The sequence below is a fragment of the Malaclemys terrapin genome, chromosome 7, assembly GCF_027887155.1.
Source record: "Malaclemys terrapin pileata isolate rMalTer1 chromosome 7, rMalTer1.hap1, whole genome shotgun sequence".
Taxonomy (NCBI): domain Eukaryota; kingdom Metazoa; phylum Chordata; order Testudines; family Emydidae; genus Malaclemys; species Malaclemys terrapin.
In genome coordinates, this window is record NC_071511.1 from 34,001,057 (window position 1) to 34,022,549 (window position 21,493).

The 21,493-nt window shown below is 56.6% G+C and overlaps 3 protein-coding genes across 6 annotated transcripts; 2 read left to right on the forward strand and 1 right to left on the reverse strand.

The window, feature by feature from the left end:
• Positions 1–575: 575 nt before the first annotated feature.
• On the reverse strand, positions 576–4,515 carry ZBTB3 (zinc finger and BTB domain containing 3). The gene is made up of 2 exons (XM_054034213.1): positions 4,441–4,515; positions 576–3,409 (listed from the first exon to the last, which is right to left on the reverse strand). The coding sequence occupies exon 2, from the start codon at positions 3,355–3,357 to the stop codon at positions 1,960–1,962; it is 1,398 nt and encodes a 465-aa protein (XP_053890188.1). The 5' UTR covers positions 3,358–3,409; positions 4,441–4,515; the 3' UTR covers positions 576–1,959.
• A 393-nt stretch (positions 4,516–4,908) lies between these two features.
• Positions 4,909–16,615, forward strand: LOC128841155 (5'-3' exonuclease PLD3-like). Of its 4 annotated transcripts, XM_054035928.1 has the most exons (14): positions 4,945–5,473; positions 6,588–6,951; positions 8,400–8,732; positions 8,982–9,080; positions 9,871–10,344; positions 10,862–11,052; positions 11,307–11,490; positions 11,593–11,707; positions 11,888–12,015; positions 12,381–12,581; positions 12,873–13,012; positions 13,508–13,673; positions 14,350–14,449; positions 14,730–16,615. In XM_054035928.1, exons 3-14 carry the CDS (start codon positions 8,547–8,549, stop codon positions 14,921–14,923), a joined length of 2,178 nt encoding a protein of 725 aa, XP_053891903.1. In that variant the 5' UTR covers positions 4,945–5,473; positions 6,588–6,951; positions 8,400–8,546; the 3' UTR covers positions 14,924–16,615. The 4 variants fall into 4 exon arrangements, with proteins under 4 accessions (XP_053891904.1, XP_053891903.1, XP_053891901.1 ...); XM_054035929.1 differs by lacking the exons at positions 4,945–5,473; positions 6,588–6,951 and adding an exon at positions 4,909–4,933; XM_054035926.1 differs by lacking the exon at positions 6,588–6,951.
• Positions 16,616–17,033: 418 nt separating this feature from the next.
• POLR2G (RNA polymerase II subunit G) lies at positions 17,034–20,850 on the forward strand. Its single transcript, XM_054034432.1, has 8 exons — positions 17,034–17,118; positions 17,781–17,890; positions 18,261–18,420; positions 19,388–19,438; positions 19,536–19,601; positions 19,875–19,946; positions 20,293–20,326; positions 20,628–20,850. The coding sequence occupies exons 1-8, from the start codon at positions 17,107–17,109 to the stop codon at positions 20,639–20,641; spliced, it is 519 nt and encodes a 172-aa protein (XP_053890407.1). The 5' UTR covers positions 17,034–17,106; the 3' UTR covers positions 20,642–20,850.
• Positions 20,851–21,493: the final 643 nt, after the last annotated feature.

Sequence of the window (21,493 nt, forward strand, 5' to 3'; positions counted from 1 at the left end):
TAAGGCAGGTAGGTGCACAGCAGTTTGAAGCTGGAAATCCCATCAGAAGGGGGGGCTTTAAGGGTCTCCCCTCTGGAGTTGGCCAGAAGCCTGGGTTTGTCCCCCTCCGCTCACCTCATTCTTCTCATGCTATTCTTAGCAGGGTTGAGTAAACTATGGAATCTCACCTCAACCAGCCCTTGTGAGTGGGGCTTGGTGCTGTTCATCTCTAAGGCCCTGCTCCAGACCAACAGTGGCTAAATGACCATATCACCCCACCAACGGGGTTGCCTCAGGCCAACTGCCTGTGTAATAATGGTAGGAGCCACAAAGACTGAACTCCCTCCTCCACTGTAGGAGTGAATCATGCAGGTTGCGCTGCCGCAGCCTGTCCTGCAGATAAAGGGACTTTTGTCGGCCTGAGCCAGAGAGGCCAGAGCTGCAGTGGAGCTGACCCCTCTAATAACAACCAAAACGTGCTGGAGAGAAGACCACAGCACAGACAGCGGAAGCACTTGGTGCTAGTTTTACTATTGAACTTTTGTCCTGGGCAGTGACCCCAACTCCTGGCTTTGTACAGAAATGAGTCCTAGAAGCACTTTCACTCTGGGCTTTATATTTAGAGGATCAAATGATGAGTCAGATAAAAGATGGCTGCTCTGGGCTGTTGGGTTTGGTAGATGGAGGAGAAGGGCTGATCTGAGGACCGTTTAGCAGCACAGCAGCTTCTGGAGTCTGTCCCTCCTGCTGCATTCACTGCTGGGGCAGTGTGGGGGAACAAAGATGTATTGACTGGGAGGGGCAACTTTAGCTTAAAGAGCTAGGGCCATGGGGTGGTCTTGAGCAGTCAGGGGCCCAAATACTGCCATGACACTAAAAACAATAGGAAGCAGAAACTCTTAGCCTGGAACCTTAGGAGGGTTTTCACAAGCAGGTTTCTTGGCTGTAGGCGTTGTCTACCGATCTGCCCTTGCGCCCAAAAGCTCCACAGTTAGCAGCACAGACAAAACTGCTACAAACCATTCCATGCAAATAACCCACCTTTCACCTTTTTGTCCCTTCTTGGGTGGTTTGCAGAAGGGCTAGTTGGCCCTAAAGTCTCATAGCTGCTGGGAACTTAGCCTCTGGGATGTTGGGCTACTCCCTGCTCATTCCTGGGGGGCTGGAAGGGCCACCCACATTGGGGGGAAACCATTTTTTTTTTAAAACTCACTTTATATCCTCTTGAAAAGAGAACCATGATTTACTTAAAAATACAACCCTAAAAGTGGAGCCTCTGTCTAAGGGGGATTAAGATGAATGAGAGTAACCTTCAAGGAGAGTGTGTCTGTCTGGGCATAAGTATTTATGCTAAGTTAAAAACAACCAAGAGAAGGGGCAGCGCTGGGAGTGGATGGTGGGGGAAGTGAAGGTTGTGTCTCTGCTCAAACTCTGAAGCAATCACTCTAAACCCCTCTCTGCGAAGAGCTCCTGCCCAGGGCGGTAATAACCCTGACAGTCAGATACTGTCCTGGGTCTGACCTCCCACCTGCTGTGACCCACTCTGAGCATAAATATATGTGGAAGTGTTTCCTGGTTAGAATTTAAATTATTCTGATCAATGCAGCTATTTCCAAACTATTTACAAAGCTGGCAGCAGTCCAAGGGGGGAAACGCCAGTGTAGTGTGCCCAGCACAGGTCTACCCTGTATAAGAAATGACAGTGACTCCTTCCAGCAGGCAGGGAGGTGGTACATGTGGCTTGGGCAGGAAGACAACTGATCAAGGGCATGAACCAGAGCAGCTGCTGGTTTGGAGTGAGGCCCCTGTTTCTATGGTTGCTGTGGCTCCTGATTAGAGTTCAAAATTCCCTGCTAGCATCTGGGGGGGCCTCACCATACCCCCAACCCATCTCTACAGGAGAGAATCCAAAGGCTTCCCCTGTACTGCTGAGGAGCGTCCGGCTTGTCCTAGATCCCTGGATGGGGTAGATGTGGTTCACTACGAGGGGTTCTCCACGTCCTGTTTACAGCGCTTGGCTGCCAGGTCTTCATTGTGGGCCTTGCGGATGTGCCTGTACAGGTCCCCAGACTGGGTGTAGCTCCGCATGCAGTAGCGGCACTCATAGGGGCGCTCGCGCGTGTGCACAGTGGCATGGCGCCGCAGTGTGTAGGAGCAGGAGAAGGTCTTGCCGCACGTCTTGCAGGTGGGGACATCCTCAGTGAAGATACCGAAGTTGGGGTGTGCCTCGTACTCTGGCAGGTACATCTGCTCATGCAGTGGTGGTGTCACCATGTTGGAGTAGCCCTGTCCACCCGGCACTGGGATCATGTGGTAGGGGAGATGCTCCTGTGGAAGGAAGCCGCCCTCTGAGGACACCTCCTCTATGCCACCAGGCTCCTCAAAGCCATCGGGGTGGCGACTGCAGCCCCCAGCTGGCCCCACCTCCACTGTAGGCCTCTGGAAGATGCTCTCCATCCTCATTTCCATGCTCCGCCTCTCCAGCTGCTCCACTGTGTCTGGCTCCTCGTCAGAGATTACAATGGCCTCCACCTTCACTTTGATGGGACCCCTGTCCAGCTCCTTGGGGTAGAAGCCATCTAAGTTGCCCATCCGTGGCTCCACGGCTAAGCTCTCAGGGATGGTTTCCAGGCCGGATGGTGCCTCTGCCACATTGCCTGGGGGAAAGTAGCTGTGGGAGATGGTTTCGGTGGAGCTGCTGGGGCTGGACAGGGAAACGTCTGCAGTGACTGGGGGAAGAGGCCTACCCAAGACGGGGCCACGGGGGGAGTCGCCCTCCATGCCTGGCTGGGTAGTATCTGCCATGTCTGCAGTTGGTGCTGGAGGCTGCTGGGGGCCTGCTTTCTCCAAGGGGTTATTCTTCCACTCCTCCTTCTTGTTCTTTCCTGCCTCACACAGATGCAGAGGTGGTGGCAGGACCTCAGGGCTCTGCAGCTGGCACTTGGAGGTGCTGGGCAGGAACTCAGAGCTGGCTGGGGAGTCCTCCTCCTTCTTAGTGCTGTCAGCCTCTGCCAGTGCCCGTGCCTGCAGCTTCTTCTTGCAGACCTTGACAATGTCATTCATGTGCAGGTAGCTTGCAGCAGCCAGCACATCCTCCACTGGAGTGTCGTTGAAGGCCAGCATGCCCTGGTACATGAACTCCAGCAGCAGCCCGAAGGCTGGTGCTGTGACAATCTCATTGTTGATGCAGACCAGATCCCGTTTGTCCAGCCGCTCCTTGTAGAACATGTGGAAGAAGGTGCTGCAGGAGGCCAGCACGGCCCGGTGTGCTAGGAACTGGGTGTTGCCCACCATGATGGTGCAGTCACAGAGGAAGCCCTGGTGTCGCTGCTCTCGCAGGCTCTGCAGCAAGTGCTTACTGTGGTCAGGGAACTCCATGCTGAAGGGAGGTCAGGAGGATGGAGCAGCAGTTGGCATAACCCTGAGCCCCCTGGGAGTGGGGGGGAGAGAGAGAGAGAGAATCAGAGTTACCTTGCAGATGAAGGGGGTGAGGAAACATCCCTTCCCCACCAGACTGCCCCATAAGGGGCCCATCCCTCATGCTTCATATCTGTCCCCTTGCTGCCTCAGTCTGAGCTCCGTTCCTTCTTGGGCTCTACTGGGGCCTCACTTGCCCTGCATCTTTCATTATCTGCCCCTTACCCACCCCCATCCCTTTCCCCTTCAGCCTGTTCCATTGTGGGCCCTCACACCTCATGCTGAGCCTCTCTATCCCCCTCCCGCTGCAAAGTACCCTATCCAGAATCTCCTCTTCCTGTGGGCTACAGTAGCCAGAAGCCCCTGCTCCCATCATCCCCCTAGGCAGGGCCCCCGCCCCAGGGTCAGGCTAGAAGCTGGTGCCCCCCAATATTCCCCAGCATTGGCTGTTGGCTAGAGCAGGCATCCCCCATTCTAGCATGGGTGGCGTGTGTTAACATGGCCCTGTCTCACTTTCCCCTACGTGACCCTGAGATGGGAGAGGAGCCTGCAGGTGTGTTAACCTGGGAGGGGAGAGGGCTGGCGTGGGGGGTCTCTGCTCTAGGGATGGGGCCTGGGTGGGGAAGCCTGGGCAGGGAGGAGGTGGTTGCCCCCCACATTACAGCACAAACTAGGCGAGGAGCACTTGGGGGTCCAAGGGGAGGGAGGTCAGGCCAGGGCTGCTCGGAGGGGGGTCAGGCGGGGGGCTGATTGGCGGGTGGGAGGAGCCGGGCTCAGGGGGATCCTAGTTTAGGGGGCTAGGGCCAGAGTGCGCCTGTCTCAGTTGGGGGGAGCTGGGCCGGGGGTCCCGGTGGGTGGGGGAGGGGCCGGTTCTGGTCCCGCGTGAGGGGAGCGGGGCCGGGGGTCCCCGGTGTGGGGGGAGGGGCCCGTTCTGGTTCCGCGTGAGGGGAGCGGGGCCGGAGGGTCTCGGTGCGGGGGGAGGCGAGGGCGACTAGTCCCGGCTCAGGGGGTTCTTTGCCCCCTAGTCCCCATATCCCCACTCACCACAAAGCCGCGGCCTGAAAGGATCCGCCTACTCCCGCCCCCTGTTGCCTGCCTGTGCCACTTCTCCAACCTCTGCTGCTTGATTGGCTCGGAATCACTGTCAGTCTCCGGTTTCCCCCGAAGATTGGATACCGGCCGCTGTCATTCAATCTCCATTCCTGTCGATTAGTTTGAAGCGCCCGTCCATCAACTCGACTCATCAGTTGATTGGTTTACCATAAAATGTCACGCTCACGCTCTGCCCGCTGACTGGCCGCAGAAATATATTCCTCAGCCCTTCGGCCATCTCAACAGGCACTGGTCAGACCCGGGTCCTCCTAATGATTGGTCAACGCCTGGTGTCACTCCAACAGCCCCGTCTGGTGATTGGTGGAATAACCTGGTCCTCTATTTCGTGTGGGGGCGGGACTTCGGTCTCCATAGTAGCCGATGGGGGTGTGCGTGAGGGAGAGGCGGGGTGAGCGCCGCGGGAGCTGTACTGTGCTCTCTCGAGGTTGGGCGGCAGAGCAGAACTAGTTTGTTTTCTTGTTATTTGTTCGCGGCGATCCCTCAGCCGTGTTCCGCTCCCCGCCCTGCGCTCCTCACCGGGGCGGGGCGGGGTCTCCTCCCCCGTCGGGGTGTCCGTGAAAGTCCCCTCGGGCACCAGGCAGCGGGAGGCAGCCGATACCCGACGGAGTGTCCCGGCCCCTCCGTAGGGGTTCTTGCTCCCCTCCCCCGGGCTGCGGCAGCCGAGGGGCGCCTCCCGCTATGGCCCGGCTCCCTGTGGCCCGGCTCCGGCTCGTGGCGCCTGTCCCCGGAGGGCAGGGAGTCGGCCGCCAGGGGGAGCCGCGCCGCGGGCACGGGCCGGCCGGCGCGTTGCCAGCTGTCATTTCAAACCAGCCCCGGGGTTTGAATGTCAACGGGCGCGGGAGCCGGGCCCGCCTCTTCCTTCCCCGCCACTCGCCCGCCCGGCATGAGGAGACGGGGGTCGCTGCGCGCGGGGACTCCCGTGAGGCGCTCCACGCGCCTGGCACAGAGTAGCGCGGAGGAGACGGTGAGAGCAGGGGGCGCCCCCGCGGGGGCTTCGAGGGGGCGGGGAGCCCCGCGGGTCGGGCTGGGCGGCCCCGGCTCTGAGCGCGGCCGTTGCCGCCCAGGCCCTCAGCGGCTTTTAGGGGCTGGGGGGCAGGCTCCGGCCGGCGGGGCGCCCCCCGACCCAGCCAGCACCACGGCCCCGCGGGGCGCCTCCCCAACCCGGCCGGCGCGTTCGGCTGAGGACTCTGCCCCCCCGAGCAACCTGGCATCGGAGCTCGGCCTGCGGGGCCAGCAATGCCGGGGCTCCCCCCCCCCCAGCTGATGCCGCTCGGTGGGTGACGCGCGCGGTCCGAGGGTTTGTCATCGCGCCAGGACCCCCGAGCGCTGGGCAAGGGCAGAACAGGAAGAGGGGCCCGGGCAAGAAAGAGGCAAGTTGTGGAAAAGCGGCGCTGCTCTAGGCTGTGCCTGCCCGACAGCTCCCCTGCTGTGAGTGACATCCCCGCTTGCTTCAGCGCTGCGTGGGGTTCCACCGAATGGCTGGGTCTGTCGCTGTAAGAAATCCTCCCTTCCAGCAGCCTAGTGAGGTCTGTCCCAAGGCTTAGGTCAACTTAACTGTCTCCTGCGTGTGACTTTTTCACAACCCGGAGGCAGGCAGCTAGATCAAGCCAAGTTTTAAGTGTAGACCAGGCCTTAGTCTCATGCTAGTAGGCGGTTTATTGTTAATCCAAAAGAAAATTGAGGTGACTCGATGACAGTCTGTAACTGCTGCACAGGGAGGAGAGTTCTAACAGCAGCTGTCAAAGGCAGAATGCAATCCAGTGGTTGGGAGCTGAAGACTCTGACTAGAAGAAAGGCACTTTTAACAGGGGGTGTAATTAACCATTAGAACAATTTACCCAGCCTCATGGTGGATTGCTCATCACCTGCAGTCTTTACATTATGACTGGATGATTTTTCTATTTCTGCTTTCGCTCAACCAGACATTATGGGGTACAGTTGAGTGGGAAGTGATTTTGAAAATTTAAGAGTAAAAACCCTCTTGCACATCAGGCCAAAGTCTTTTTTTTTTTGCTTTGTGTTAATCAAACTGCTTCCTTCTGAGAATTTTGACTTTTCTTCCTCCACCTTTTTTTCAGTGTAAATGAAGTTACTTTTCAAAACAAAAAACAGAACTTTGTTTTGAGAGTGGGATACTTCAGCAACTTCCCAATTTGTTTTTCCTCCTTGAATTTTTTTTCCCCATCAGGGCATGAAATTCATTAAACCCAAAACCTTTTCTGGAACAGTTGGAGTTCTGATATTTTTTGGCCAAAGTGTTTTGTTAATAAATCTCCAGCCAGCGCTAGTTCCGGACTTGAGGCAGGAACTGCTGTATAAGGTTCTCTGGCCTGTGCTATGCAGGAGGTCAGTTTACATGAACAGAATGGTCCCTTCTGGCTCTAACATCTGTGACACTGTATTGCCTGGACTCCAGCCAATATCAGGACTCTGCAGAGACAGGTGCTTTGTCAACACACAGCAAGAGCCACTCCCTGCCCTGGAGAGCTCACCCTGTACTCTACTCGACAAAGGCTGGGCGGGGAAACAGAGAGATTTGCCCAAGGTCATGTTTTTGGCAGATCCAGGACTAGACCCTAATCCAGTGACCTAGCCACTAAAACACGCTGCCTCCCTATGCCTTGGAGCTCCCCTTGCCATAGTGTTGGAGTGAAAAAAATGTCAGCAATTCACTGAAGGTTTTAAACAGCCTGAATAAAAACCCTCTCTCTGCTCAGAGAGTCAGGTTTCACTTCCTTGTCACTTGTGGTGTCACAAACCCACCAACTCTTCCGTTGCCTGTAGAGCCACTGCAGGTGGGCGAGGACTGAAGTATTAAGATAAAAAAAAAGCAAGGAAAAGTGACCAAAGTTCATTTTACAAAGAAAACATCCCTCTGTGCCAAGAACAAGCTTTCAGCCCCAAGGGGCAATTTCTTACCTGGGATTTGGAGTTACCTTGGGGGAAGTCTCTCACCCAGCACCATTATGGGACTATACTGGAGAGAGGTTTGGGCACCTGGTGTCCTCTCCCTCCTGATGGTTTATTACCCTGAGGCACAGGGTCTCGCTGTTCTAAATCCAGTATTGCCATCCCCAAAACCACTAACCAATCAAGAGGCAGGCCAGGTAGCAGGGTTACACAGTCTGGCTTCAGGCCCTGCCACTGTCTCAGTTTTTCTTCGATCTCACATCAAACCACCCACCACAGCTGGTGTTTTCACAGTATTGCTCTTCTAGGGGTGGTTTAGTACTATAAAACCTCCCCCTTCTTTCAGTTTATCTGGGCTTTCGCTTGCTTATAGCAGTTCAGCCCTCCTAATAAGCTTCTATTCCCTGCAATTTAGACTTATTCCTCAACAAATACATATGCCCTACCCAGCCACTCTGTGGCTGCCCCTTATGTTCCCCAGCAGGCCTGGTTTCTAGTTACATGCCATTGTCAGGGTCCCCTGGTGTCATTCCCTTCACCTGGGGAAGTGGGCTAAGTTTAGCACAAGTGAGGCTGAGCCCCTCCTCTCCCTTAAAGGACCAGCCCCAAGAAATAATGAAATTTAAAAACAAGAATAAATGTATGTTCCTTTTCATTTGAGCTTTTAGGGTCATGCCCAGGACACACCTAGGGACTGTTAGGAGCATACCTGGGTCATGTTTTCAAGCTTTTCTCTGCAATCACGAGGGCTAGAAACTTATTCTTTTTTAAGGGCAAGCTGCAATTCTTACAGGAGCTGAGGCTTTAGGTAAAGTGCCAAATGTAATGAGGATTAACAGCGCTGTAAACTACAATCCCTTGTTAATTTGTAATCTCTGATGAAATTGAGCCTGCAGATGTGGGCAGCTCCCAGCGTCAGTGTCCAGCTCCTATTCTACCTGGGAGAGGAATATTAACCAGGGCCCCACACTCCTCTACAGGTCCTGAGCAAGGTGCCCAGTGCTGAGGGAGGGAGCTTTCCCCTCGTTCTGCAGCCCCGGGCCAGCATCAAGGCCCACAAACTGCATCTTACTTCGGCCCGGGATCCATCGCCCACTCCAGCCAGTGATCCTACCCCCGTGCCAGCCATGGAGCCCTCGGCTGGGTCAGCCCTGGAGCCCTTGCCAATATTAACCAGGGAGCCTCCACTGCCCCAGCTCAAGGATGAACCCACCAGGACTGCAATGAAGAGAGGCCTCTCCCGGAAGCCAGCAGCAAGGCTGGAGGCTTCCAGGAGCAATAGATGGGTGGCGCTGGACCAAGATGCCCACTTGGTGAGTCGCTCTGTCTTGTCTGTGCTGGTTTGCATGTCTGGGTCTGGAGTGATCCCTTCCCCCATTCTCCCTCACCCCTAGCTGTTACTGGTGGGTTAGCCCCTCCCAGTGCTCCATAGGGATAGGACGTTTGGTGCTGTACAGACTATGCAGATGGGCCGCTGTCTCCATTAGCCCCATGTAGCGTCTCTCAGGGACTGTGCAGCCTCTGGCAGAGCTGATATCTAGCTATTTTTGTTTCCCTTCCAGTCATCCTATGTGAGGCTGAAGAGGCTGCAGATCTCAGAGGAGGATGAAGAAAAGGAGGAGCTTTTCCCCACCCGAAGTGAGAGCTCAGGGGAGAAAGAGGTAATGTGGTCCCTTTCTTCTCTAGCCCCTATGCCTCAGCCATCCTGGATTTCCCCCTAGAGGTGAGAGGGGTGTTCTGTGTCCACAGTCCCTTCTGCTGAGGCTGCCCACAATGGGACCAGTCAGGAACAGTTGTGCTGGGGACATCTGCCTGATGGACTGGGGTCAGCAAACAGCTATCAGATTAGAATGGGTTTCAGTCACTACTGATCTGGGGCTGGATCGGAGCCAGCACCCCCTAGAGAGAAAAGGCCCCGTGTCCCATTCCCCAGCCTCCTGAGCCAACCAGTCCTCCCTGATGCTGAGGCTGGATCGGAGCTGATGCCTTCTAGCAGCAAAAGGCCCCATCTCCCACACCCGACCTGACTGAGCCAGCCAATCCCTATGCACTGGGACTGGATCAGAGCTGGGGCGCTTTATCAGTGAAAGCCCCATATCCCATTCCCTGCCCCCCCGAGCCCTGTAGCTCCATGGACAGTCTGGCCCTCCCATGAGTAATAGGGGTCTTGGGTTGTGGCTCTTGCTGATGCTACCCAGCCCACTCTAGGTGGGGCGTGGAGCAGCCTCACTGTGGCTGGCTAGCAGACCCTCACATTAGGCACAGGTAGTGACTGATCCCAGGTCTCAGGCTCTGCAGCCCCCCCGCCCCAACTTGTACCCTTCTATTGCTCAGTGCTGTTTTAGGCCATTCTTATCCTTGCACCAGAGGGACAATGCTTGGGGACTGGGGGCTGCCTCTCTCTCAACCAGGCTAAGGACCACCCTTTGGCTTGGCTGTCTCCCACTGCAGAAGCTGAACCTGGACTGGCAAGAGTTCAGAGATGAGAGAGCCCAACTGCAGGTGCTGGAGACTGCACTGCTTGGCTCAGAGACAGCCACTGTCACGGAGATCATGGCCCCCAGGCTGCAGGGCAAAGCGGCCAGCAACACCCCCAGGCTGCAGGGCACAGCTGTCTGGCTGCAAGGCGGGGCGGCCAGCAGTCTCCCTAGGCTACAGGGTGGGGTCCCCAGGTTGCAGGACAGGGCGCAGATCAGCACGCCCAGGTGGCAGAGTGCAGCTCCCAGACTGCGGAGTGTGGCACCTGGGACTCCAGTTCTGACAGAGACAGATACTCCCAGGGTGCGGCACGTTGCCCATGGAACACCGAGCTTGGCGATGTGGACAGAAACTGCAGCACTCAGGTCACCAGCTCCCAGACCCAAGAACCCAGGGAAGCCGAGCAAGGTAAAGGAGAGATCCACACCTCTGCACTGGAGTGTCCAGGTAGTCTATGTGCTGAGCTCCCTGCTCCATGTCTAGTTGTAGTACCAGGCTCCCTTCCTTGCCCCTCCACACTGGGTGCCTAACTTAGTCTCCCTTTAAACAGCTGATCCATTTCCTGACAGCCATGGCAGCTCCCCTCAGAGCCATACCCTAATGCCACAGGCAGGGAAGTAAGAGCACAGAGTTGCTTTCTCACACTGGCTGGGGGGCAGTCTCGGCTTGTGGGAGGGCATCATTGGCTCAACCGCTGCTGAATGGAACATTCCCTGCCATGGAGAGCACTGTGCTCAGCAACCTTTCTCTGCACTGCAGCATCGGGTTCTGAACACTACTACTTGGAAGAGAGCAGAGCTGGTCCAGCCAGCCCCCGTCCTGTCCCTGGAAGGGTTGGATGGACACAGATATGGGTCCTTGTCCATATGGACACAGATATGGGCTCCTGGAGAAGTGTCCCTTTGTTATGTTGGTTCCTGCCCAGGCAGGGCTCCCCACTAAGCGCTATTCTCTCTCTTGTTAGCATTTCCTTTTCTCCTCCACCTGCTGCATCCTTCTTCCCTTCCTGCTCATCTTGGGCTTCTCTGGTTGGTTCCTGTGGGAGCACAGCAGCCCTGTCTCTGTCCTGGGGTTGATGGAGCAGTGGCAGCTGGGCTGGAGCCATGTCGCCAGCTTGTGGAGAGAGCCAGAGGAGGAGTGCAGCCCACAGTGCAGGTAAAGGATCCTGCAGGGGGCAGGCTGTTACACGGAGGTGGTGGGCAGTAGCACATAGTGACAGCACAGACTCTGCAGGCGGTAGCAGATGGCTGTGCTTGGTCTCGGACTCAGCAGATGCTTGGAGTGGAAGGGAGCTGGATTTTGCTCTGGTCTCTGCTTGTCCTGGCAAGTACTGATGCCCTCACTACCCCTGTTGAGGTGTCCATCTCCTAACCCTGCCCATCTCTCCTCTCTCTCTGTGGCTGCTGCAGTTTGGTGCTGGTGGAAAGCATCCCTGTGGGCCTGGATTACAAACACTCCAACTCCCGCCACCTCCCCATTTTCCAGGCCTGGATGGACCTGTTGGATGCTGCCAACCGCTCTGTGGACATCGCAGCTTTCTACTTCACTCTCCGGGACTCAGACATGCAGGAGGAAGAACCCTCATCCTGGCAGGTGGGCTCGGCACAAGTGGAGGAAGCCCTTATCAGTTCCTGTTCTGGGGTGAGAGGGAAGGAAGGGGTTGCTAAGCCATAACACTCATGCTGCTCCCTGCAGGGCAGGCAGGTGTTGGAGAAGCTGCGGGACCTGCCTTCTCGGGGGGTGAAGCTCAACATTGCTGTGAATAGCCCCCAGAAGTCTGACCGGGACACCGAGGAGCTGGCCAGCAAAGGTAACATAGGGGTCGGGACAGCCCCCGAGCCCGGGTGGGGATAGGGGCATGAGGGGAAGTGTCAGCCCTAGGAAAGGGGCAGACAAGACCCCACCCAGCTGTGCTGGGATAGCCAGGCTGAGAGAAGCGGGAAAGGATGTCTCTGTGTGATAGCCACTGTTCTGCTGGTGCCCCCTGCAGGTGCAGATGTAAAGTATGTGGAGTTGGAGCGCCTGACTGGAGGAATTGTGCACACCAAGTTCTGGGTGGTGGATGGCAAGCACGTCTACATTGGCAGCGCCAACATGGACTGGCGCTCGCTGACACAGGTACCACAGCGGGTAAAGGGCAGACAGAGGGGAGGTTACTCACAGGGACTGGCACTCGGGAGGGTGTCGAAAGCGGGGAGGTGTGCTCACAGGGACTGGTGCTCACTGACACAGGTACTGCAGGGGGCACGCAGGGGGACTGAGTGCTCACAGGGACTGGAGCTCACTCTCCTGGGTCCCTGTGGGGCAGGGTTAGGACTGGAGCTGGGGCTCATGTTGGAGTTGGGCATTGGGCAGTGTGGCTGGCTGCCCACTGGGGCTGCACTCACTCTCCTGGGGTTTAGAGTTCAGCCTGGGGCTCCTGTTGGAGCTGGGGCAAGGTCATGTTTGCTGTGTGGCTGTTCCCAAACACCTCTTCCTTGCAGGTAAAGGAGCTGGGTGCTGTGCTCTACAACTGCAGCTGTGTGGCTGGTGACCTGCACCGGATCTTCGCCATGTACCGTGCATTGGGAGGGCAGGGGGCCTCACTCCCGACGGTGTGGCCGGCTTACGTCTCCGCGAAGTCCAGCCTCAGCCGCCCCCTGAAGCTGCAGCTCAATGGCAGCAGTGCAGAACTGTACCTCTCCGTAAGTGTCCAAGTAGGCTCTGTCGGGTCAGGCAGCAAATCGTGGCTGCTTCCTGGACTCTGGGGCTGACCTGGATGGCTCTCCAGTGCATGGGGGGCAGCCACCTAGGACTCTCTGCCAGGGGCCTCTCCCTGTCTCAGGAGGCCCTGTTACTCGCTCCCCAGAGTCTGTGCTGTGGCACACACTGACCCTGAGGGGTTCTGGGCCCCAGAAGGCCCCGTCATTCGCTCCTGGATTGTGTGCTGACACACGTCCTGCCTGTTTCTGTATCTGTGTTCGTTTGTATTGCAGAGCTCCCCTCCCGCCCTCTGCTCCACTGGCCGTACCCCAGACCTCACAGCCATTGTCAGCACCATCCAGGATGCCCAGGCCTTTGTCTACATCTCGGTGATGGACTATGTGCCCCAGTGCACCTTCTGCCAGCCTAAGAGGTGGGGGCCACAGGATGTGCAGGCTGAAGGTGGGGTTCAGGCAGTCAGCTCCCCTGACATTGTCTCTTCTAGACACAGCTGGGAATCCTGTGCTATCCTCCCCCATGAGGCTGGCAGCAGGGACAACCTGGGCTCTGCAGACAGTAAGGATGGGGAGGAGAGATGGAGGGCCAGACACAGGCTGGCACTAGTGAATGTCAGATAAATGGCTGGGGGTGGGCAAGGTGGGGTGCTGTTATTGGGGAGCTGGGCAGATGGGGGGGTGGGTGGGCTGGGCCATGACCTGGGGACTGGGCTGGTTGGGGAGAGGGGAGGGCAGTTGGGTGGCTCTGACCCAGAGGGTGGGCAGTTGGGAGACCATGGCCTGAGGGCTGGGACCCGGGGGCTGAGCAGTTGTGAGGCTGTGGCCCAGGGTCTTGGCATTTGGGGGGTTGGGGGGCTGTTGTATGTGAGGTGTCCTGTCCCCTGACCTGGTCTCCTTGGGCTGCCCTCCAGGTTCTGGCCGGTCATTGATGATGCGCTGCGTGCTGCGGCCTGCAACAGGCACGTGAAGGTGAGGTTGCTCATTAGCTGCTGGCAGCACTCGGACCAGTCCATGTTCCTGTTCCTGGAGTCGCTCAGTGTCCTCAGCCGGGAGCCTCTGGGCTGCCCGATCGAAGTGGTGAGTCCTGGAGTGGTGCAGGAATAGGGACCTGAAGTGCCTGGGGCTGGGGCTGGCTGGGGACCGTTCCACTCCATGACTCAGCCCAGGGGCCACCTGGTAGGAAGTTCTCTCTATGTCAGTGCCTTGCATTGGCAAGGGGTCACAGATTACCTGTGTAATCTTTTTTCAACCTTTGTGTTGAAAAGTTCCCAATTAATATTAAGTTGTTAAAGCTAAATTGCAATAAAACCATCTTAGTTTTCAGTTTTGAGCCTCTAGTCAATTACAGAAAATGTATTTAGTAGAGGACCACTAGGTGACACTTTGAATGCTACAACCAAACTTAATTAAAAAGAAAAATCCTTAGATAAGCAAACAGGCATGCCATTATCACTTACACAGTACTACAGTCTTAGGCCAGGTCTACACTATAAACTTACATTGGAATAATTACGTTGCTCATCCAGGGTTGTGTCCTTGCTAACGCTTATTTTCTCATAAGATGGTATCTCCAGCTTATCTCTAACTTTCTCACACTAGCAATGTCAGTTTCCCATACTCCTCTACACTTAGGTTTTGGGCCTAAGTTAGCTTAACTTTTACTTATTTCTTAACCTAAACCATCCTTTGTAGGTTATACCAGGACATGCTAGACCTGTAGGCTCAAAGGTGACTTTGTGTTTGTCTCTTTCAGAAACTCTTTGTTGTCTCCACGTCGGTTGAGGAGAAACAGATTCCCTTCTCCCGTGTCAACCACAACAAGTACATGGTGACCGACCGCCTAGCCTACATTGGTGTGTGCCTCCCCAGCTATGGGGTGGGGGATCAGCCCAAGGGTCTGGAATCATGGGCTAAGCAGGCCAGAGAAGCCATCACTGGGACCAGTTACAGCATTTCAAAGTCCAGTGATGGGTGGGAGTTTTGGGAGCCAAGACTCCTGGGTTCTTCCCCAGAACTGGGAGGGGAGTGGGGTTCAGTGGGTTAGAGCAGAGAAGGGGTGTTAGCCACGATTGGGCCCCTGAATGAGTCAGTGTTGATTCCCTGCAGACTTGATGTTTGCTCCTCTCTTGGCAGGCACCTCAAACTGGTCTGAGGATTACTTCACCAACACTGCAGGGGTGGGGCTGATCGTCAACCAGAGTGAGGCTGCTCCTGGGGTTACGCAGCTCACCCTGCGGGAGCAGCTAGAAGCTGTGTTCCATCGAGACTGGAGCTCTCCCTACTCACAGCCACTCAGCCCCAAGCCCAGCTGTGCCACCAAGAACTGAGAGCAGTTCCCTGCCCGAATGCTGGGCCAGGCCCAGGACCTCTCCTCAGCTGGATGTACATATGCAGCCTCCCTTGGAAATCCAGTGCTATGGCAGCTTGCACCAGACTGCTTCTGCTCCCCCCTGCTCCGGGAGGGATCCCACTAGCCGAAGAAGGACCAGTGCAGGCAGCAGCAATGAAACACCTGAGGGGGCCCTGGATGCCAGCATGTGACTTGTCAGCACTAGTGCTGTGGTGCTTGCCTCCTGGCTACACTCTGAAGCTGGAGGTGTGGGGCCCTGGCACATGGACATTAGCTAAATCTCAGGCATAGGCACCAACTTGGTGGGTGCTCTCGTGCTCAAGCACCGACAGAAAAAAAAAATAGGGGGTGCTCAGCACCCACCAGCCATAGCTATTGGCTGGGGCCCGTGGCTGGCCACCGAACAGCTCTTTGGCAACTAACGGGAGGCACTCCGGGAAGGGTAAAGAGGACAAGCAGCTGGCAAGGGGGTCTCGGGGGGGAGGGGTGGATCGGGGGAGAAGCAAGCAGCGAGAAAAACAACTCAGTGCCTATGGTCTCAGGGTCTAAAACCCTCTCCCAGAAGGGATGGGCACCTTCACAGGGAGAGGAGCTAGCCTTAAATTTTATTTGGGAACTGAAATTCTCCAGTTTCATGACGGGTATTTTTTTTTAGGTGGGTCCCACTTACAGGTGCTGGATTGGAACTTGCTTCCTGCACTCAGGGCTGGGGGAGGAAAATAGGTCTTGGGGAAGTGGCAGGAAGAATTAGGAACAAAAGTAGTTCATAGGCTGCAAGCCAGTGCAAAGTGGCACTGCCCCAGGGCTGAATGGAGGGGCTGGTTGCAGCAGTGCCCCACGGCTAGATGTGGCTTGCTGTATTGCAGGGGCCTGGGCCCTTGTCCTGTGGCCCTGCCAGCTGTGATGCCATTTTAGCGGTTGAACCGATGCAGATTTAGAGAATACAGTTTGGTGTGGGGAGAGTGATACAGACAGCACCGAGAGCTGGGTGCTACAGCTGTGGCCATAGGGGCTAGAGGAACAAAGACCCACAGCCACCTAAAGGCACTTAAATGCAAAATGTTTGGGTTTAATCTGTCCCTTGACCACAGGGTCTTGGTCTCAAAGTGCCAAGGGCTGTAGATCTCCAAAGGTCTCCTATCTCTTTGTGAGCTGATAGAGTTTCCTCTGGGGCAGGGTGATTATGGCTCAGAGACAGTCTCCCATGGGGCGGGGTAGGGCTCAGAGAGGGTCTCCTCCTCTTTCCAGGACTGCTGATCCATTTATTGTATTGCTTACCATAGAGGATATTGCACTAGTTTAGAGAAGTGGCTTAGGGGGCTGAGCGTGTGTGTTTAATGTGGGGCAGGGTCCATACGTGTATATGTGGATCTGAGCACTTGGTGCTCTCAGACCAAGATGTGAGGTGTGTGCAGAGAATGGGAAGTGGTGGTGGGGTTCTGTATAGAGTGGGGTGTGCTGGGGGAGGGGTGGGCAATGGAAAGCTGTGCCATACTGTGAGGGGCAGCCCCCTGAACTCGACTCCCAGGAGCCACGATCAGGGATTTGTTGCAGGGGTATCATGGCCCCCTTGGTGGGTGAATTTCAGGGAGTTTTGAAGGGGGTGGCTCCCTGTGAGTGGGGATTCAGGGGGTTGAGGTCTTGTGGATCAATCGTGGTTGGAGATAGATTTTGGGGATGGGGGGGGGTCTCAGACTGGGATTTGGGGGAGGAATTACAGAGCTCCCAGAAGCTGGGGGGGGGAGCTGCTGATTCAGGCACGTGGGAGGGGTATGTCGCTTTCCAGAGTTTATTTTTGTACCTGACTGCCCAATAAAACGGGATTTGGTATAACTCGCCTTCTGTCAATCACTGTGCGCTCCGCCCTTCGCGATGTCAATCACTGTTTCCCTCCTACTCTCTCTGACCGGCCAGACCCCGAGCTCCCCCTGGCGTTCTCTGGCCAGCGCGGCAGCCGTTCGCTCGGCGGCTGCCATGATACTTTAGGCGCCGCTGTGACAGCAAGGAGCGCATGCGCACAGAACCCTACAGGTTTCTATTTCTTGGAGGGGCGGGGCTCCCGTGGAGCAGCGAGGGAGGAGCTCGGGGAGAGTGGCGGAAGGAGCGGGGCGGGGATTGTGGCGGGTTCCTGCCAGTCCTCGCTCCTGACCCGCTTGGAAGATGTTTTATCACGTGAGTGACGGGCCCCAACTCCGGGACACCCCCGCCGGGGTCAGCTCCCCACCCCCACCCCGCGCCAGAGCCTGGACAACCCTCCCCCCGAGGATCAGCTGCCCCCACCCCGCCGGGGCCTGGACATCCTCCCGCCCCCCCCCCCCCCCCGGGGGTCTGGATAGTCCTCCCCCGGGGGTCGGCTGCTTCCCTTGCCAGGCCGGGTCTGGATAACCCTACCCCTCCCCAGCAGCGCCTGGACAGCCTCCCCCTCCCCCTCCCCCGGTCAGCTGTTCCCCCAGCCCTCTTTCCAGGAGTCAATTGCTCCTCGACCTCCCTCCCAGAAGCAACCCCCCCAGGTGCATTAGCTGCCTTCTGCCCCCACTTCCCATTGGGGACCCTGCATGCATTGCTCCCTCTGCCCCAGGAGGCATTCTCCCCTCACCCATCCAGGGCCCCAGGATGCACCATTCCCTGTGCCTTGGGGAACCTCCCCCCAAATCCAGGGGTCTCAGCAGCCACCGTTCCCTCTGCCCCAGGGGGCACTAGGGCCCTGCCCCATCGTGCACTGCTCAGTCTGCTGTGATATGGGGGAGGGAGGGTTTGGCTGATGGTTGCATCCCTTCCCCTCTCGGTGACAGGTCTCTCCTTTGCCCCCTCACCCCCTTTTCCTGCTTCCATAGATCTCCCTGGAGCACGAGATCCTGCTGCATCCACGGTACTTTGGGCCCAATCTCCTCAACACTGTCAAGCAGAAGCTGTTCACAGAGGTGGAGGGGACCTGCACGGGCAAGTGAGTAGGGGCAGGAGAGTATGGAGGATAGACCATTGTGGGATTGGAGGGTGCAGCCAGTGGAGGGTAGGGATGGAAGTAACGAGGCTGGGGGTGATGGGAATGTGTGTGTGGAGGGGAGTAGGAAACAGTGGGGTTGTGGGAACGGAGGGAGGAGGTGGGAGATCCAGGGCAGGTGCAGATGCATGGAAGGAAGAAGTGGGAATTGGAAAAGGAGGGGGGTTGTTGTTTTGGAGGGACCCTAAGACTAGCCCCTGGGGTGAGTGTGGGAAGCTTCCTCCATAACAGGACCTGGGAGCCCCGCTCCTTCTCTGGCCCATTCCCTCTGCCTTGGCACTCTCTAACAGAGCTGGTTCTCACTCTCCCCCAGATACGGCTTTGTCATTGCAGTCACCACCATTGATAACATTGGGGCAGGCGTCATCCAGCCAGGCCGTGGCTTCGTGCTCTACCCCGTCAAGTACAAGGCCATTGTCTTCCGGCCCTTCAAGGGGGAGGTGGTGGATGCTGTGGTGACGCAGGTCAACAAGGTAACACGGTGCTGCGGGGGTGTGTGTGTGTGTGGACTCGGGGAGTGTAAGGTCAGAAGGGACCATTAAATCATCTTGTATAACACAGGCCAGACAATATCACCTGGACATCCCTGCATTGAATTTACTCACTTGAGTCCTTCAGTGACTAAATTGTTGTGTGCCCCAGGCAGAGAAGAGGAGAACCTGAGCAGCCACCAATGCCAGAAGGCCCTGCAGTGGCAGGGAATTGATTTGGCAAGATATGCCCAGATGATCCTAGCAAGCGACCCACATACCATGCTACAAGGGAAGGCAAAAAGCTCTGAAGGTCCCTGCCAATCTGACTGGTGGGGGAAAATGCCTTATTGGCCCCAAGTCTGGTGATCTGAGCATGGTGCCCCAGCCAGGCATTTAGAAAGAGGATTCTCTGGACCTCAAAGCACTGGCCCACTATGCCCAGTGAGCCATCTCCAGCAGTGGCTGATCTCTGATGCTTCAGAGGAAGGTGCAGTGGGGGACCCACCCGGGAGTGGGTAGGAGGGGGGCCATCCTATCCTACCCCAACCCAACCCAGATTGTGCATGTTCCTTCCTGACCCCTGCAAGTGACTGGCTGAAGATCTGAAGCATGAGATTATAGTCATTGTCATAATGCTGAGTTACAAGTGTTGTGGCCAATGCAAACAATCCTGTTTTCCTCAAGGCTCATGAAGGAAAGAGATGGACAGGGGGATTCGTGGAGCTAAGCCAGGGGGTGGGTCCCTGGTTTGAGACTGTGGGGTGTCCCCTGTGCTAAGGATCTAGGAGCCCCAGAGCAGATCAGGAAGGGATGTGCAAGGGCTGTTCTGCCTCTGACTGTGGTGTCTGGGTGCCAGGGTGTGAGCAGTGGGTGTCTCGGGGCTAGAGGTGGGTGTGGCTATTGGTGGGAGACCGGGATAACTCCCATGTCTATGTGCTAATGGAATCACTGCTTCCACTTCCTACAGGTTGGGCTCTTCACCGAGATCGGGCCCATGTCCTGCTTCATATCTCGACATGTAAGCGGGGTGCTGGGAGGGGGAGCTTGGGGAACAGGTTAGGGGTGGGGTGATATTTGGGGAGCTCCTCCCTCACTGACTCCTGTTCTCTTCTCAGTCCATTCCCTCCGAGATGGAGTTTGACCCAAACTCCAACCCTCCCTGCTACAAGACAGTGGATGAGGTGAGTCCTGGGTGGATGGTTCTTTGCAAGGAGCTTGGGGTGTAATGTGGGTAGTGGAGGTGTCTGGAGAGTGAGGGAGACCCAGCTGGGGGCAAGGGAGACCTGTGGAGCAGGCTTGTGGATGGTGAGGCAGAATTTTGCTTTCCCCGTATCAGACATACTTTACTTACTGGAGTTAAGTGCAACTCTGTGTTTAGCCTTGTCTGCCTCTGTCTGTCTGAGAAGGGGAGGAAGCTTGTAAATGGGTCTCACTCTAGTGCTGCATGTCTCTAGGACATTGTGATCCAGCAGGATGATGAGATCCGGCTGAAAATCGTGGGGACCAGAGTGGATAAGAATGACATTGTGAGTCTTTGATGCCTCCTTCAAATACGCTTTGTGCCTGTTGTGTGTGTGCGTGCAGATCCCCAGCTCTCAGCAAAGAACAGGGCAGGAGCTCCTGGCTACTGCACCCCAGCCTCTCCCAGCAAGGGGCACTGTAAGGAGCAGGGCATGAGGGCTGGCTGTGGGGGAGCTCCCGACCGCTCCTAGCCTGGGAGCTGTAAGGAGTGGGGCAGGAGGGCTGGCTCGTTCCTTCCCTGTCTCTCCCACAAGGGGGTGCTAGAACGCTGGGGGTGAGCAGTGGTGCGCAGGCAGGGGCAACTCACACAGTCTCTTTGCTGCCGCACTAATCTCTCTGTTTGGTTTGCAGTTTGCCATCGGCTCCCTTATGGATGATTATCTGGGTGAGTGTTCTCTGTAGGCTGGGGGGAGTAACCAGCTGGGCTGGGCTGGCTGAGGTCACATTGGGCTTGGGTGGATCTTTTACTCCAGAATGTTTCTGCAGCATTGGCTCTTGCACTAGAAGTAAGTGCTCTCAGTCTCTGCCATAGGAGTGCTTGACACGTCCCCTGGGGACAGTGTGGACGTCTCCCCTTGGGGGGTGGGGGGATTAGGGTGAGGGGAAGGGGCTGAGCTGCACCTCCTGGGGGTCAGGGCTCTGGTTGCTCTTGGTTTCAACCTCCTCTCTCTGTGTTTCTCACTCAGGTCTTGTGAGCTGAAATACAAATCCATCCCTCTCGCTGCGTGTCTGGGCTCCAGTTGGGAAGCAAATGAGCTGCATCCAGGCCAAACCTGCTCCCTGCACCTACTGCTGTATTTATAGTGTACGGATCTACTCCCCTCCACTCAGCAGCTGGGAGTTGGGGGGTGGCTGACGGACCAGAGCTTCCTCCTTCACCTCCAATAAAAGTTCCTTTGTTTTAATAAAGCAGCATTTTGTGTCTCAACCCGCAAAGCAGGGCCAGCTGCCTTGGGTGGGGCTCATGGCTCCCTTTCCTGAGCACGAAGGGGGCTGCCCTGCTCTTCAGCACTCCAGCTACTTGGCACCTCAGCCTTACATGTGGGTAACAAGGGAGGCACAATGGTGCAGCTGTTTAGACTATGCCAGTCTGGCTTTCCCAGAGAGCATTACTGTCTGTACTCTGGCTATGCCCCTGGTGTGCCCGGGGCTCTATGCACACAGCCAGTCCCTGCCCCACCAGAGTTGACACTCTAAAGGGCAAGGTGGACACACAGATACAGGCAGACCACCAAACAGCACTGGGGGGGGGGGCTGGGCTGGGCTGGGCTGTTATAAGGCAGGGAAGCAGGGCTTCCCCTGAATCAGTGCAAGGATCCTGGGTTGTGCACCCTTGGCCTTGGCTCACCCATGAGTCCCACATGCTGCTCACACCAACCTGCCCCAAAGACCACTCGGGTTGCTCTTTGCTGCTTGCTTTGGCTGCAGGGCTTGGGAGTCTGTGTGAAAAGGACAAAGGGAGATGGACGGGGTGGGGCAAGCTCTGCTCCCGAGCACTGCTGGCCAGGACCTTTGTCACCCATCCAGCAATCCCCTCTCCAGCCCCTGCCAT

What these genes read in the sequence shown, in the direction of transcription:
- ZBTB3 (XM_054034213.1), bottom strand. Translation starts at nt 3,357, where the DNA reads ATGGAGTTCCCTGACCACAGTAAGCACTTGCTGCAGAGCCTGCGAGAG.
- LOC128841155 (XM_054035926.1), top strand. Translation starts at nt 5,333, where the DNA reads ATGTCAACGGGCGCGGGAGCCGGGCCCGCCTCTTCCTTCCCCGCCACT. An exon ending in AGAGTAGCGCGGAGGAGACG is followed by an intron (nt 5,474 to 8,399) that starts GTGAGAGCAGGG and finishes ACTCCTCTACAG; the next exon opens with GTCCTGAGCAAGGTGCCCAG. An exon ending in CGAGGAGCTGGCCAGCAAAG is followed by an intron (nt 11,708 to 11,887) that starts GTAACATAGGGG and finishes TGCCCCCTGCAG; the next exon opens with GTGCAGATGTAAAGTATGTG.
- POLR2G (XM_054034432.1), top strand. An exon ending in GAGGGGACCTGCACGGGCAA is followed by an intron (nt 17,891 to 18,260) that starts GTGAGTAGGGGC and finishes ACTCTCCCCCAG; the next exon opens with ATACGGCTTTGTCATTGCAG. An exon ending in CCTGCTTCATATCTCGACAT is followed by an intron (nt 19,439 to 19,535) that starts GTAAGCGGGGTG and finishes TTCTCTTCTCAG; the next exon opens with TCCATTCCCTCCGAGATGGA.